General features: G+C 41.8%; 1 protein-coding gene across 1 annotated transcript in view; it reads right to left on the reverse strand.

Annotated features, from left to right (window-relative positions):
• Positions 1-17,597, reverse strand: part of LOC127668981 (disintegrin and metalloproteinase domain-containing protein 5-like) — a 58,319-nt gene that overhangs the window by 22,197 nt on the left and 18,525 nt on the right. The window contains exons 12-16 of the mRNA XM_052162873.1: positions 16,141-16,330; positions 11,718-11,813; positions 8,997-9,192; positions 4,827-4,917; positions 3,874-4,090 (exon numbers count right to left, since the gene is read on the reverse strand). Of these exons, the coding sequence (XP_052018833.1) occupies positions 3,874-4,090; positions 4,827-4,917; positions 8,997-9,192; positions 11,718-11,813; positions 16,141-16,330 (790 nt within the window). The remainder of the gene's footprint in view (positions 1-3,873; positions 4,091-4,826; positions 4,918-8,996; positions 9,193-11,717; positions 11,814-16,140; positions 16,331-17,597) is intronic.

Below are 17,597 nucleotides of genomic sequence, written 5' to 3' on the forward strand. Positions count from 1 at the left end.
TTGTTCCTGCTCCTTTTATCTCTGCTCCCCAACTGGAAAGAGATCTCCCACCTCAGGCCACAGCAATGAAACTGCCAATCATGGACTGAAATGTCTGAACTCATAAGACAGACAAACAGATGGACAGACGGGTGGGTTGGTGGATGGATGGATGGATAGATAGATAGATAGATAGATAGATAGATAGATAGATAGATAGATAGACAGTCAGACCGGTAGATAGATAGGTGATAGATTAAAAATCCTTTTGCGTTTAAGCTGTTTTCTTCAGGAATGTTTTCACAGTGACCTGATACAACTATACAAGGAACACATAGCAGGTCCAAATAGAACCATGACTAGGACTAGTAAGGACACAGAATCAGTAATCAAATATATTCCTACGAAGAGTATCCTCAGACCTGGCGTCACAACAGATTCTAACAGATATTTAAGAAGCACCAATGGCCCGCCTCCAAATCTTATTAAAAGTGGAAAGGGTAGAACTGATTCTCTAACTGATTTTGTGAGGTCAGCATTCACCTGATAACAAAGTCAAAATACAGACCAATATCTTTTAAAAAAAAATGATAGGAAGATGTTAAAACAAACAAAACTCAAAAACAGCTCTCAGCAACATATTTTAATTATGTAGCATAGTTTAATATATAAGTTGTTTCTAAATACAAAGTGCTTTCACATATGGAGGGGGGAAAGTCTGCTCATCCAAGGGGGATGGAACCCAAATTGAGAAAAGGCCTCCAGGAGATTGGCCAGTAGGCAAGCCTGTAGTGCATTTTCTCAATCAGTGACTGACAGGGAGGGGTCCAGCCCACTGATTGGACCTGGGTTGGTGGCCCTGGGTTCTATAGGAAAGCAGACTGAGCAAGCCAGGAGAGCAAGCCAATGAGCAGCATCCCTGCAAGGCCCCTGCATCAGCTCCCACCTCTGAGTTCCTGCCTTGCTGGAGTTCCTTTGCTGATGAACTGTGGAGCCACAAGTGGAATGACCCCTTTCCTCCACAAATTTCTTTAGTCATGGTGTTCCTTCATAGCAATAGAAACCCCAACTAAGACATAAGTTGAAGTCTTTCAAATATTTGCCTTTGTGTATATTTCTCCCTTTGATAGCTATCTATTCGATTCATTTATTGTTTTGATAATTTGGTGTTGTGCTATTTAACTTATGAAGTTCAAGTTTTGAAACTTTTAACATTCCTAGGCATATTCCTGAAGAATTACAAGTCGCCATAGCCCTGAGATACTTGTATCGTTGTATGTCCAGTCACTTCTCACAACAGTTAAGAGCTGTCTTAGATACCTTTCTATTGCTATGAAAAAGCACCATAACCAAGGTAACTTATAAAACTAAGGTTTTGGTTGGTTGGTTGGTTGGTTGGTTGGTCGGTTTGGTTTGGTATGGTTTGGTTTTTGTTTTAATTTTGCACTCACAGTTCTAGGATAAGAGTCCACCACCATGTTGGGAATCATAGCAGTACGTAGACGTGGTGAATGGGCTGAGCTGAGAGCCTATGTCTTACATGACAAGCACACAGCAGAGAGAGCAAGGCTGAGGATAACGTCTTTAAACCCTCAAAGTCTACTGCATTTCCTACAGTAAGGCCACACCTCCTCAGTTTCTCCAGGAGAAACACTACTGGAAACCAAGTTTTCAAATGCCTGAGACTGCAAAAGGACATTACATTCAAACCACCACATGAACCAAACCTATATGTCCAGCAATAAATGCAAGGAAGAAGATGTGATGGATACACACGTGGGCTATTTCATTTAGTTATCAGGGAGAATTTAAGTGTGGCATCTGCGGGAAATGGACAGAACTGAAAGTATCAGGGCAAGGAAAAGAAACAAAAAGAGTAACATCATACAATTTCTCTCATGTTCAGAATCTAGATGTAAATTTACACAAAATGTTTATATGTGTATGCTCATACACATGTATGTGTATGTGTATGTGTGTGTATGTGCATGTGCATGTCTGTGGTGGGAGAAATGAAAATATAAAGAAAACTATAAAAGGAAAGAGATTGAAAGATAAGGAACATTAGAGCAGAGAGATATATGAATGCAGAATGAGCTATCATTTTGGAGAACACCACAAAAAACATACTTATACAAATGCCACCCTGCCATTAATTGCCTTATATAGTAATTATAAGTCCATTCAACATGCTACCAATATTCTAAACAGGCAACACACAAAGTATCTGAAAATCATGTACCTCGTAAGGTATCAACTTTCAAAACAGAGACTCAGTAAGTTCAACAACAACCCCATTGTAAGTGAGGCCAATGAATTAAAATTATAATTTTCCCAACTAAGATATACAAACTTGCAATGAGCCCTGAAGAAAGGCGCAACTGCACCAACTATCCACTGAACACAAACCAAGACAGCACTGTGCATCTGCTAGGATGCCTACTATCAAAAAGCCAACAGTAGGAAGGGCTGCTGATGCCACGGAGACCCTGGAAACTGTTGTCCACTGGTATTGTTGGGACTGAGATACAAGACGAAAAATTTATAAATAGCATCCCTCCTTCTGTCTCTTGTTCCTTCTCTCTTTTGTCAACCCTCCTTTCTCTCCTTGACTATGGACACAGTATGGCCAGATGCCTCATGATCCAATGTATGCCATGGTGGTGTCTGGGTATATTTTTGTGAGATTCTCCAAAATGATAGCTCTTTCTGCCATGATAGATTGTATCCCTTCAAATATTTTTAATCCCACTGTATTATTTACAGCAGCTAAAGCACCTGAGTAGCGGTGAGGTGATGAATAAACAATGTGTGATATGTACATACAGTGAAACAGTACAGAGCCTTGCAAAAGATAGAAATGGTAACTTCTTCTACAGTGTGGATGGTCCTACGGATCCCAGCTGGATGGAATAAATCAAACCACAAATAGTGAATGAGCCCACTTCTGCGCCAGTTCTATAGTGACAACAGGGGACCCCAGAAGCTGGGGGGGGGGGGAATGAAGAGCTGCCTCATAGGTAGAGTTTCAGTTCTACGAGATGAGAAGACAACAGTGTGGGGGGTGGTTTTGTGCACTGTGTGTTCAGATGCTGATTTCTATGCTCAAACATCTGGTCACGGTCCAGACACTGGCATGGTCAAGCATCTCAGGGCACAATGTTATATAAAAATTATTTTCCATCATCTCTGATTATGGTTAATAAAGAGTTGACTAACCAATTAACTGGGCAGAAGAGGATAGGGAGGGATTTTCACTTCCAGTGGGGAGGGTGGAGGGGGGAGGTTCCAGAAAGAAAGAGGAGAGAGAGGAGAAAAGGAGGTGTGGAGAGACCATTTGGATGGATCAGGAGAATTTGCCATGAGAGACCGCTCACTATGAGGACACATACGAACCAGAGTGAGCCAGGGAGAGTCTCAAATGCTGGTAAAGACCATGTGGACAGGAAGTAGGCACCATAGAGGGTTGGGCTAGCTCAGAATCTGTCCAGCTTAGTGTGTGCAGCCTTTAAACACAAACACCAGGTCTCCGTTTCATTTATTCAAGAGCTAAAATGGGCTAGACAGAACATCACTTGGGAGCAAAAGGGGTGAGGAACCACACCCCACACCCCACACCCCACACCCCACACCCCACACCCCACACCCCACACCCCACACCCCACACCCCACACCCCACAGCCTGCCTCCAAGGATGACCTTTACACTACAGGGGTACAAACAGTGGTATGGTGGCTGTTCAAACGTAGGGAGTAAACTTGATACCACTTTGTCATAAGCAATTTACCACAGTGAAGAAACTATAGAAAATATAGTGCTTGATATAGTGCTAAAAATGAATGTGAACAGCAAAAGAAAAATAATTTGACATCAATGTAAAGTATCTCAAATTACCATATCAGGGCCACAGATGGTGCCATCTTGTACAAATGTTTCGTCTCTGTCCCACATGTCGGAATATGTTGTTACTGTTGGTTTAGGTACCCTCCCGCCTTTATACGTAGATACGCATAAGTCATCTCGGACTTGTCCATAAGCCGCAGAAAAATTGACTTTCTTCACTAGCCTCCTGAATGGCCAAGTACAAATTAATTTCCCACAGAGAGTGTTTCTGTAACATAATGGCAAAGTTCCCTTAGCATTTATTTAAATAAGTAGCTTATAATACAAGTTAGCAATTAAGGTTCCACATTAGGAAAATCACCAACTGCAGTCCCACCTTCCCTAAACTTTTGATTTTTGTCTTCTCTCCTACACAATGTGAAAATAAAATCTACTCTTCTTTAACATAATAGGCTCTACATTAAAAAATAATGGTTTCCTAATTTACATCCAGGCTGAACACTTTTCTCCATAAAAATTTAGCATAACTTAGAATATGACTCTTGAATGTGGCAATTTAGGACTGAAATGAAATTTTATAATCATGACATGCTGACAGCTCTTTTAGGTCATGTTTTAGCTACTGAAATTTGGACAAATTACCAGTGATTTACCATGGTTTTTGGTTTGTTGTTGTTGTTTTGTAAGTAAAGCAAGATAATTCTTATTAGATACATTTTGTGAAGTATGTCATGTTTATCATAAATATTATATATATTTATACTATCTAACACAATATCTGTTTCACCATAACCATCTCTAGAAGCTGTTTCCAAGGTCACTGTACCATTGATATTGTAGGCACTGAACAAATGTTCCCATAGCAAGGAACAATGACTGTTCAGACGAGATCATGTGGCAAAGGAAATCTGGTAAAGTACTGCTCCACTGTTGTTCACTCAGAATACATTTTAGGGTTTATGAATCCATATTCTAAACCTAAGTATAATTTTCTAAATACATACTCGAAAGTACAAAATCTTTGACCACAGTTGCCAAATCTATCACCTCTGGTATTGAACTCTTCATAGCATGCAAAGGAAGCCCCTCTCACATCTGAAGATAAAAAACAAAAAGAATTAAGACAGATTAAGTATTCAGATCACACTGCAGAACTCATAGGGTCAGATTGGGAACTGTACTGTGATTCCCTTAGGGTCGAAACCTTGTTGGGACTGAGATATTTACAAAGAGATAGATGGGTTCTAACCCAGCCTAGCACTGATCAAGAAGGAAGGAAGGAAGAGAGGATGGGAGGCTTAGATGCTTCCTATTTTAAAGGGGAGGATCAAGCACGACCCTCCTCTATTACTTTTGAATTGTTTTCTTTCCTGGTTCTTTATTTACTGGGGGAAAATACAGTGCATTCTTTATCACAGAGTCAAGTGTCCAGGGTACAGCTAGGCTGAGCTTTCCTCCAGTGCTCCAGGCTAGAATCCCCACGCCTTTACACCCTGTTGAGCATACAACGAGTGTTGATTTTAAAGTAGAAAGGACATGGCCAGTCATCTACAGCAACCAACACATCTATGGACAGAGGTTGGGGACAGGTCTGTGTGCCATGGCTAGCCTTAAAAAAAAAATAGCAAAAAACAACTCAACTATCTGTACCAGCTGTCCCTGTCACTTTGACTTGGAGGTTTAAGAGGGGCTTGTATTGTTCCTGTCAGCCATGGAATAAGAACTCAGATCGTTTGCTTTCATTTGCTATTCATTGACAAAAGACCCCTCTTCGCCTATTGCACAAGTCTCACACCTACAGGAACTGATCACAAATGTCACCCCCAGAGGGGCATAATTCCTATGTGTAGATACATGTGTGAAGGGAATCTACAACTGTCAGTAATTCTTTACTTGAAAAGAGCCCCCTGTTTTGTTTTGTTTTAAAAAAAAAATCAATGAGTCTCTGTTATGCCTGTCTTAATTTAACCAATACTCTAAATTTAATTTAGACCTGGACAAGGACTGGATGGTACAAAATTTAAAGGAGTTGTCAAATATTCAATAACCAAGATAAGTGACATCTTCATGCAGTTTTGGTTTTTTTAGAAAAACTGACAGCAATCTTCCTGTATCAGTTTCCTTCATATACTGGCATGACAAGCGTGAATCACTACACTGATTACATTTTTTTAAAATCAACATTAACACAAGAAACATTCCTTATGAATGAATTACTGAGATTTTTAGAGGAAAGACAGTATATTTGCGTGTAGACTCTCTGGTCTGGACGCCCTGCCACCACAACCCGGACCCAAAATGCTTAGAATAGTCAAAGGCAGAATGCACTAACACAGAGGTTCTCAACCAACCTATTGCTGCAACACTTTAATTCAGTTCCGCACACTGTGGTGAACCCCCCCCCTCTAACCATAAAATTACTTTTGTTGCTATTTCATAACTGTACATTTTTGCTATTGTTACAAATTGCAACAGAAATATCTGTGCTTTCCGATGGTCTTAGGCAACCTATGTGAAAGCAGCATCTCCATCCACAGGTTGAGACCCACTGTCCTAAGGGGCTTGCTTCATGAACTTGCCCCACAACATTTAGCACCTCAACTCTCTCTTTGGTGCCCTTTCCCTCGAGGTTTTTGAGGCTGAGGATAACAAGCCTTGATTCCCAAAACACCACAACTCCAAAGTACCCCCTCCCAGTCCCCCAAGTCCTGACCCACCCAGGAGATTAACTGATCTTCAGACATTTAATTTTCCTGGTGTCCTAGAGGGCAGGGATTTAGGTTCACAGATCGGCAGCTTTTGTATGTCTGCCTTGATTTTTGTAGGCTTTGAACTGAGGTCTACCTAAACCTGAAGGGACAACTTGAGAAAGGAAACAGCTGACAGCTGCTGCAGGGAACATTTCCAGGTGGACCTGGGCTCCTCTCAGCTGGGCTGTGAGCTGCCGTGGTTCTTGAAACCCCAAGACACATAGTTCTGGGGATATAGCTGCTGTCACCTGCTATATGAATGTTCTCAGAAGAGATTCTAAGAGGTACGATCCATATTTGAGAATGAAGTTGGCAGGAATGACAGTCCTTGTTTAGCTCTTACTTTTGCTCTGAGTTCTGCAGGTAGAAAGAGTGCCTCCTGTGCTACATAGCAAGTTCCAGGATACCCCAGACTATGTGAGAGCCTGCCTTTAAAAAAAAAAAACAACAGGCAGAGGTGGCTCATGCCTTTAATCCCATCACTCGGGGGGCAAAGACTGGTTGATCTCCGAGTTCTAGGGCAGCCTGCTCTACAGACTAAGTTCCAGGACAGCCAGGGAGCTCCTGTCTCAAAAAAAAAAAAAATCACTGGAGAAGAGACATTTACTCTGTGGACTTTAACAGCAACGGTGTGAGATCACAGTAGGAATGTATAGGTTTTCACGGTGTGGGAGGGGACACGTTTCCACATGCAGTCCCATCCTAAATTTAGCTCTTTTAGGAGACTCAGAACTGAGATGTTGATGACATCATGACGTCAGATATCTGGTACAGAAAGCTGATAAAGGTGTGTTGAGAGGGTAACTCCTCTGCCCAGAAAACAAAAACAAAACAAGAAAAAAAAATGCTTCTGTCACTGAAATCCCATACAGCTCAACAAAATAAACTCTGAATGAAGACAGTAGGCCTACAAACACTTTTTCTGATATGAAGTTGAAACATGTTTCAACCTATGTGGGCCTAGATATGTAGAGCCCGGGCTAAGGTTACACACTGAAGAGCTAGAACATGGTATGGATTCCATCACTAAAACCTGACTCATAGGAGCGGTCATACAGATACCCATCAAAAGAGAGAGAGAAGAGTCTTCACTAGCCACTCACTTTTACTCATCAATTTATTGAACTGTTTATCCTACTTGTGATCTAGAATGTTTGACCCCGTGTTTAATATTTTAAAAGAATATTCAAAATCTCAGGCAGGGGCTAGAGAGATGGCTCAGTGGCTAAAAATACTGACTACTCTTGCAGAGGGCCCAAATTAAGTTCTTAGCACCCCCTTCAAAGGTTTGCAACTGTCTGCAACTCCAGGTCCAGGGAACCTACACCTTCTTCTGGTCTCTACAGTCAAGCATGTGGTACACATGTGTACCTACAGGCACTCACAGGGACACATACAATAAAAATGAATCAATCATTAAAACATTTCTTTTATGACCCAGGCAGTAATATAGATGGCATAAGGTAGTTTTGATGAACCTCAAAGGAGGGGTGGACATGTGAGCATTCAATGACACTGGTGGTAACTAGTGACAAACTTCACTCTGAGCTCCTAAAAGCCTTCCCAAGACATCTTTATCAGGTTTCTTTAAACTTAGTGATGTTGTGAGCAGGGGGTGTGGCTCAGTGGGTCACAGGCTTTCATCACACAGAGGAATAGCGTTTGAATCTCTGGATCCACATAAAAACCTGGGGACATCATTCCAGTGGCAGCAAGATTAAAGGGAGAATGGGTGTATATCCCTGGAGCTCCCTGGCCAGGCAACCTGGCTTCTGGGACTAAGTCCAAGGTCACTCTTTTAATATAAGTGTGTTATAGTGGCATTGCACTTTGGCCAGAGATAAACCCTTTAGTGGAACATGATGATGCTTCTAAGCCATGACTTTATGGGGGGTTAGGGGGCAGACTGGGGATTCAGAATGAACTTTCTCTCAGCTCACATGAACTCCATCCATCCAGACAGTCTATTTTTTTTTCCATACAGAAAAAAAAAATCAAAATGTCACTCAAGTAAGCAACTGAGTTATCGAATGTCAAGGGCCCTTTCTTCATTGGTAGGCCCTTGGAGGCCCACTTTGCTCTGCTAGAAACCCAAATTCTTTACATTTAAACTAAATCCCCTCACCACAAAAATCAGATACAAATAGGAAAGCTGCTTGCAAGTTCTTCCTTTAACAGATAGAAATTCAATGTCAGTTCAGGGGTCCTTTGTGTTATCACATGGAAACAAACAAACAAACAAAAACAAACGTGCGTGTGTGCGCACGCACACACACACACACACACACACACAAGAGTTACCTTTGAAATTCATGATTGCCAAGTAAGACTTTAGCCATTACTAGGTGGCATATTTTTTGTCCTGGAGAATTGAATAATGAACATTGGGGTAATGAGGTCTTAGAAGAATGTCATGGAACTTACATTTCCCAAGCAACCACATGCATTGCTTGTTACTAGTCCGACAATATCCTCCAAAGCAGAAGGCTTGACCTGCGTCACAAGACTGCCCATTACGTGAGTATGTGTTAGGGACACAATAGGAATCTTTTCCGTTACAGTACTCCACAAAGTCACATTCATCTACTGCCGGTCTACAAAGTGCATCAACCGGTTTTAACTAGAAGAAAACAGAAAGGATTACTTCCAGGGATGTGTTTTTGCGCTCTCTCACTCTCTCTCTCGCTCTCTCTCTCTCTCTCTCTCTCTCTCTCTCTCTCTCTCCTCTCCTCCTCTCCTTTCCTCCTCTCTCTCTCTCTCTCTCTCTCTCTCTCTCTCTCTCTCTCTCTCTCTCTCTCTCTCTCTCTCTCTCTCTCTCCCTCTCTCTCTCATTGTAAAACAAGGCTCTGGGTGGTTCTGAGTAAAACTAATGAGGTCCCATTGCCCAAAGCTTCCCAAGGGAGATACAGCAGAAGATACAGTTCAACATTAATGTGTCTATCAGAAAATGTTTCCACAGCTGGATACAGGGAGGGTTGTGAACCACGCCCATCATCCCAGGCTCAAAAACACATCTGTTCACTTGTGAATATGCCTTGTTCAATCACAAAGGTCCCTTTCGGTCTACTGATGACAACTAAATTGTTCACCTACTATAACACTTGTGTTAGTGCGGCACAGTGAGTAGACAAGTTGGCATGAACAGCAATGGGCACTACGCCCATTTTTAAAGGACTTACTTATTTTATGTGTATGCATGCTTTGCCATGGGCACAAATGTGCACTATGCACGCGCCTGGTGCCCTCAGAGAACGGAAGAGGGTGTTGGAGCTCCCTGGGACTGGAGTTACACACAGTTTTGAGTCAACATGTGGTTGCTGGGAATCAAACTTGAGTCCTCTGTAGGAGTAGCCAGTGCTCTTCGCCACTGAGACATCTCTCCATCCCCACAGGGTGATTTCTAGTGAAGGGAATGTCTCAGTACATAAACAATGTGCCAGAATTCTTTACAAAGTTGTATTTTTCTAGGCTGAACTTTTAGCCCACCTGTTCAAATGAAGAGGTCTGAAGAGAAAGCATAAAAGCGAGTCACAGTCTGAGAGAGGTAACCAAGGCCTGCACGGATGGCTTCAGGCTCTAGTTCCAGCCTCTACCTCTTGCTGCTCTCCTTCGAGAATGTCAAGTACGTGCCACCGGGCACCTGAGAACATCTCCCGGGTGTAGCTCCGCGTGCTTGCGGAAATCCTAAGAGTGGGAGTGGAGGCTGTCCCTGACTGGTCTGCCTGCTCACCAGTGTCCTTTCCCCTCCTGCTGGGTTGCCTTGTTCAGCCTTGATGTGATGATGGTGTGTACTGACTCTTACTGTAACTTGTTGTGTCATGCTCGGTTGATGGCCCTGGGAGGCCTGCTCTTTTTGGAGGGAAGACATGGAGGTGGAGTGTGGGGGGCTGAGGGGGAGGTAGAAATGATGGGGGAGGGGGGAAATGAGGGAGAGGGGTAGCAGTGGACCAGAGGGAGGTTAGGGTGATGGGAAGAAAGGGGAAACTATGGTTGGGATGTAAAACATATTAAAATTATGTTTTAAAAACTACTTAAAAACAAAACTCTAAGTCCAATGAATCTTAAGCAGAAGACACAAGAAGCCATGTTCATCTACATTACCACCAATGTATTATTCAAAATCAGAGACAAAGATAAAACTTAAGGCAGAAACTAGAAGATGTTATATACAAAATAACAGAAATAAGTATAATTACACATTTGTCATTAGAGAAAGTTCAGGCAAAAGAAAGCAGAATAGCAATAACTTTAATATAGCATAAATAAAAAATGCTAAGCGTAGCCAGAGAAAACATTTTGCAAACAATAAATAAAGATCAGGGGGATGGAGATTGGGTCGGTCAGCCAAGCACTGGCCAAGCAAACTTGGAGACCTGAGTTTAGACCTCAGCACCCACATAAAGATCTGGTATCAGCAGCGGGTGTAGATTTGTAATCCCAGCTCTGGAGAAGTAGAAAGCTATGGTACACATTGGTCAGCCAGTGTAACCAGATCAATGAGCTACAGGTTAAAAAATAATAATAAGACATGTAATAGTAAGGAGTGACTCAACACAAGCTAGTGGTGTGTGTGTATGTGTGTGTGTATGTGTGTGTGTTACTATTTCTCTAAATAACCATAACGAACCCCACACTTGACGTCTAAGCACACCTTGCTGCCATCTTTGATTTACAGTGCTTACTTTGATTGTTTCTTTTTTTTTCTTTTTTCTTAAGATGTAAACCTTCATGGAACCTCTTCTAAAGAGTTTGAATGATGAGAAAGTGGACAATGACAGTATCAATTGGGTGGGTGCAGCAGGACAAAGGATTTTTCCCAAAAGACAGAAAATTGAGTGTAATCAGTACAAAGAACTTGTCTACCTGCTTGCCCTCGTATAAGCTACACATGGGAGAAAAAAAAAAAATGAGAAAACCTGGCAGAGCCGTATGTGGATCAGACAGAAATGTTAGAGGTTGTAGAGGAAACTTAAGAAAGACAAATTAGGGGAGAAGAGACATGAGACAATTGTACACAGAAGCATGGGGGTGACAGGTCACTGGGTGGGCCACGTGTGAAAGGCAGGCAGCCTCACGAGAATAACTATGCGTTTTATCTCAAGGAAATAATTCCTGGGTTGTTTTCAAATGTGGATTCCTTCTTACCACGCAGTCTTGAGAACAGCACTCCCCAGAACCACATATAGCCTTGGGCTTCAGTCTGCATGACATGGGGTCACAGCATTTCCTGTGTGTGCAGTTCTGCAAAAAAAGGCAAAGTCTTACCTAGCCGTGTGTGGCTGCGCCACATCCAGAGATGTGGAACTGGCGCACACAATCTTACAAATCAACCACACCATCTTTTTCTCTTCCATTGATAGCTCCAATCACCCCCTTCTCCAGGGAGGACATGGGGAAATATCTCGTTCAATGGTCTGTAAAAGCGTAGTTCTCTCTGTTCAGTGTAGTTTAACAGGGACTGCTATGAAACCACCCGTGGAAACCGTTTCTTGATCTCATAGTAACAGCCACTCTCTTTAAACATTTCTGTACTCTAGCTTTTTACAGAAAGCTTCTTCTACTGGTAGTATTTACGTGTAAATCCCAACACTGAGCAGGCTTGAAGGATGCAGACTGAAAACTCTCGAGCCACCCTACCAGGAGGGCAACTCTAGCCACGTGGAAGATTCAAATTCACCAGAGGCACATGGAGTTAATAATAGTGTCCCCTTCTGCATCCTTATGTGGCCAGTCACTCAGGTCATGAGTAGATTGACAGCCACTGCCACCATCACGGAAATACCGATTTGTAGTGCTGCCCCAGAGGACACATGAATGGATTTTTTATCTTGTCTAGCATTTTCAAGTTATGTGTTGAGGTTGTAGAGTATATTAGTTCTTTGAATAAGACAGATTATTGAATATTAAGAACTGCTTGGAATTGCTTAAAACTGCTATAGCTGCATCTGAGAGGTCTTGAGGAGTTTTCAATCTCTGCTGTCCTTCACCTCAAGATATTTTCTTATTTATTTATTTCTTCATCGACCCATTAGTCACTCCAGGGTATCAGCTTACCTTTTGTATATTTGTTAATTTTCCAAGGTTTGTATTGGGAAACTGCTATTATTGTTTAATATTACAGTTGGTTCACATATACAAGATAAGGATATATATTCTACTGCCTCTAGGTAGGAAGGTATGTATGGTGTGTGTGTGGTGTGGTGTGTGTGTTTGTGTGTGTGTGTGTGTGTTGTATATATGGTCTAAAGTAAAGTTTGAGTAAAACTGATTTCTTTAATGATTTTCTGACCTCTGAAAGTGGAATACTGAAGTCTGCTACTGCACAGCTATATATTTCTGCCTCCTTATGTACTTAGATGTGTTTGTGTCTGCAGTTGCTCTAGCATTTGATGAATACATGCTTACAACTGATGAATACTCTCGGCAGTTTGACACATAAGTTTCTTGTGACAAAACTTTAGACTTGGTCTCCTTTTAGAGATATGTATTGTTATCTCTCCTCTTTCTTGCTTGTTGGTATAAAGTGTCTTTTTGTTCCTTCACTTATAGTATATATGTGTTCTTCAATATGAAATGCATATCCTATAGGCAAAATAATGGCTGGATATTATTTATGGGTGAAAAATGCTAAGATTTTATTAGAAGCATGTGGGGATGAACTCCTCAGTTTCTACTTGTCTCAGAACTTAGTTCTTTATATCTAAAAATGTGGCCTCGATAAACACAAGCTCTTTGAATATGGGCTTCTTTTATCCTGATTTCTCTTAGCACTCTGTATATATAACCCCAGTCTTTGTTGCCCTAAAAGGTTTCTACATAAAAAAAAGTCACTCAAAGCCCCATAATGATTCCTTTGCATGTTAATTTGCTTAAAATTTATCTTCCACTTTTAACAGTTTGAGATCCTATTAGGTTAAAACCATCTGGTGATCTAAATCATCAGTTCTCAACCTAAGGGTGGCAACCTCAACAGGGATCACACACCAAATGTTTACATTATGATTCATAACAGATGCAAAACTACAACTTTGAAGTAGCTATGAAATAATTTTATGTTGGGGGTCACCACCACATGAGGATCTGTTATCAAAGGGTCTTAGCACTGGAAAGCTTGAGAAACACTGGTCTAGGCTATTTTAAGAAAGTGTTAGGGCTCATGAATCTACACACACACACACAAATTGGGAAGTTTTACGTTATTTTTTTTAAATATATATATATATGCTTTTTATAATTGTTTTATGTTTTCTCTTTGGGGGAGTTCCATAGTAAGAATTTCTGCACTTAATGGTGTCATATGAGCTCCACGTTCTTTCTTTACCCTTTTTCCTTTTCTTTTCCTTCCCAGATCCTCTGACTGGATTCTTTCAAAAGACTGTCCTCAGGTTCAAAGGTTCTTTCTTCTGTTTGGCCATGTCTGTGGCAGATGCTCCTGGGTAGCTAGAGTCGGCTCTGAGGTGTGGGTCGCATGACTCTCCCACTTTCCCTAAACTCTAAAGAAACTCCAAAGCTCCACTTAGTAGCGCCCCCCCCCCCCCCCGCAAGCGCAAGGACAGTCGGCCATCCTGGTCCTCGTGGAAAGGAAAGGGCCTTTCAGACACAGAGGCACCAGGAGAAAGAACGTGGGCATAATCCAGACCACAAAGCAATGGGGGCACTATGTGACAATGAAAGCTTCATATGTTGATAAACAGCAGGAGGTCAGGTTCTGCAGAACTGAGTGGCGGTGAAGTACTCAGGGATGCACTATAGACTTGCTTATGGGGGGGGGGGGGGGCGTTGGGGAACTCTGCTTTCCAGGGAGTGAAGCATCTCAGGTTTTAGACGATTCACTCACACACGTGGAGGCTGGGCACAGTGGCTACTCACCCCACGTAGCAGGGAGACTATAATAATAATAACAATAACAACATCAACCACCACCATCATCATCTTCTACTTGCTATCCTCATGGAAAGGATACCGTGGCAGTTCAGGTACCACAGAACACAGATACTTCTCTTCCATCTAGATTCTGGTAGTTGGTCACAAGGCACTACAGTAGTATGTGGAGAGACAAGACAGAGCACTTCCTAGGAAGCCTGTCCCCAGAGACAGGAAGCCACAGCAGACAAATATGGATAAGTGTCAAACATCGATGAAGGTAGCTCAATAACGGTAGGGTCTCAGAGGTGAAACCGACTGGAGGATATCACAGCGAAGTAACAGCTTGGATAGTAGTGAACAGAACACATTTGCATCTGTGGGCTGCGGGATACAGGGTTATTTGAAACTAAGATGGTAGGCGTCCTCAGCACTGGAAGGGCTCCTGCTCACCTTGTAGGTTGCATCATAGACAAGCAATTTCTTAGGGTAGCTCTGTAATCAGGATAGAGCCTCTGCTCTCAACAGAGTTCTGGTACTACTCTGTCATCTCTGGGTATCTTGATTGGAAAGTTGTTCGTATGGTTTGTGTGTGTGTGTGTGTGTGTGTGTGTGTGTGTGTGTGTGTGTGTCTGTGTCTGTGTGTCTGTGTGTCTGTGTGTCTGTGTATGTGATTTAGGGGGATGGGATATTTCCTACATGAGGTCTATGTTTACATCATTTCCACCCTTCTCTCTTCTTTCTAACTTCTGTGCTCTCTCTAACTGGCTCTCCATTTCATGATCTCTTCTACAATTACTTTTATCACAAGTACATGTAGATACAACATATTGTGAATCCATTCGGTGTTGCTCACATGTGATGTGTTTAGGGTTAGCCACTAGGGATGGGCTAACTTCTGTGTGAGTAGGTAGGGGCTATTAAAGACAACTGGTCAACAGACAGAGACAGAGTGAATGTGGGTACCCAGCCCAGGCAGGTATGTTTGCAGAGTAACTCCTACATCTAAGGCTCAGGAAACACAGTGAAAGAGATGGCAGAAAGTTTGTGAGAACAGGAAGACCAGCATACCTGCTGGTGTCTTCTGAGCCTGACAAAGATACTGTCCCACGAAATCTTTTCTTTTCAACCTTTCTTCTAACAGGTGACAAGTCTGTCTCCCTTTAGTTTGTTGTTGTTGTTGTTGTTGTTGTTGTTTTGGTTTTGTTTTTTTTTCATCTGTCACTTACTTTGGTCTTGTTTTCGTATGTTATATCTTCTACATGTTTTATTTGGAATGTTTTAATTAAGAACACTTGTCCACAGAATGATTTCCTTGTATATCAGGCAGGAACACATACTGATGTCTGTCACACACCATCTCCCTGTGCCCCCTGCATGTCTTGTCAGTGTTTGTTGTGAAGGGCAGATCACCGTGTTGACAGTTAACAGAGTTTTATAGTCATTTCTCAGCAGACCTGAGACAACATCAGAGGGCAGGGCTTACAGGCAGCTCTCTTTCATTCAAAGAACGAATGTGCTAGCTCCCGAATGGATCATTGCGAGGTGGAGATTTCAGCTTCACATAGCTCATGTAGGAAAGGAAATGGGGGGGCTGGAGTCTACTTCAAACCTACTTTACTAAAAGATAAGGTTCTTTATACCTTTCTTAGCACCGCACATAAACACCGACGTGGGGTGGGGGTGGGGAGAAAGGACTACCCACCTTCAAAGTGCCGCAGTCGCACTGTTCGTTCATCTCCATTATCCCGTTGCCACAGATTCGCCTTGGCCTGCGGGTTTTCTTTCGTTTTTCCAAAGGCAAGTCCTGGAGACATCCAAGGTCTTGTCTTGTTGACAGGTATTTAAAGTCATCCAAGCTACAAGTACTGAAATCCTTCATACCCCCAGAATATCTAGAAGGTAACAATGTGCACATGATCAAAGCTACCACTTCCTGTTGCAGTTCCCATAACAGAAGCGGTTTGGAGAAGGATTTTGAGAGTATCATCCTTTCCAGGAAATGCTAAGCACACTCTTAAATACAGCCATGAGATTGCTTTGGTGCCTTCTCATGCTTTTATAATTCTACAGAAAAAAAATGAAAACCAATGATACAATTCCAAAAAAAAAAAAAAGGTTTTTTTTTGTCACATCCTGAGCTTATGCAGAACTTAGTACAGGTATTTCTTCAGTACACATAATGTGCGATCCAGGGTTCTCAACTTCCACTACCTAGATGCTAAGATCTCCTATCCTCCCCCCCTCTGTGTGTGTGTGTGTGTGTATGTGTATGTGTGTGTATATGTGTGTGTGCATGTGTATGTGTATGTATGTATGTGTATATATGTGTGTGTGTATGTATGTGTGTATGTATGTGTGTGTATGTATGTGTGTGTATGTATGTGTGTGTATATGTGTGTGCATGTGTGTGTATGTATGTGTGTGTATATGTGTGTGTATATGTGTGTGTGCATGTGTGTGTGTATCTGTGTGTGTATAGACTGAGCATGTGCATTTGTACATGTGTTCTCCTTAAAGTTTGGAATCTTTAAGCACTAGAACTGCTATTTATGATTCTCTCCCTAAGGCCAAATAATTGATCTTCACATTTTCAGCCTTAATTTTCTGTATATTTTTAAAGCTACTTAATTATATCTTATACTCTTGTTATACACACCAGAATAAACATACTAAGTTGAACATTAAGCTAAACTGTTAAACATCTTAAAGATGACACGGAAAATGGTATTTTTCATTCTTACTTCTTTCTCAACTAAGTATAAGTTCAATATGTATATGTATAATGTATAGTGTATAATGTATATGCATATATGTTTATGTATATGCATATCATAAAATGAAGTGAAAGACAAGTCTACAATGCCAAGATCTGAGTTACCAGAAACCAACTCCCAGGACTGAAAGAACCACATAGGACCTGGGCATTTTCTATCCACCTGCCCTCCAAAGACAGCATCTCGGGATACATGACTTTAGAACTACAGGAAAAGTTAGCTGGGCTAGGCTCCCTCCTCCCTAGAATCAAATGGAAAACAAGAAAGTAATGAGAGAAAGCAATTACAACTCTGCCTAACTACTGTGACAGAAATAGAAACTCGTATAGTTATTTTGGACATAGTGTGTGATACTGTCTTAAAAGTGGGAGGGCAGGTGGGGGGT

The sequence above is a fragment of the Apodemus sylvaticus genome, chromosome 18, assembly GCF_947179515.1.
Source record: "Apodemus sylvaticus chromosome 18, mApoSyl1.1, whole genome shotgun sequence".
In the NCBI taxonomy this organism is placed as follows: Eukaryota; Metazoa; Chordata; class Mammalia; order Rodentia; family Muridae; genus Apodemus; species Apodemus sylvaticus.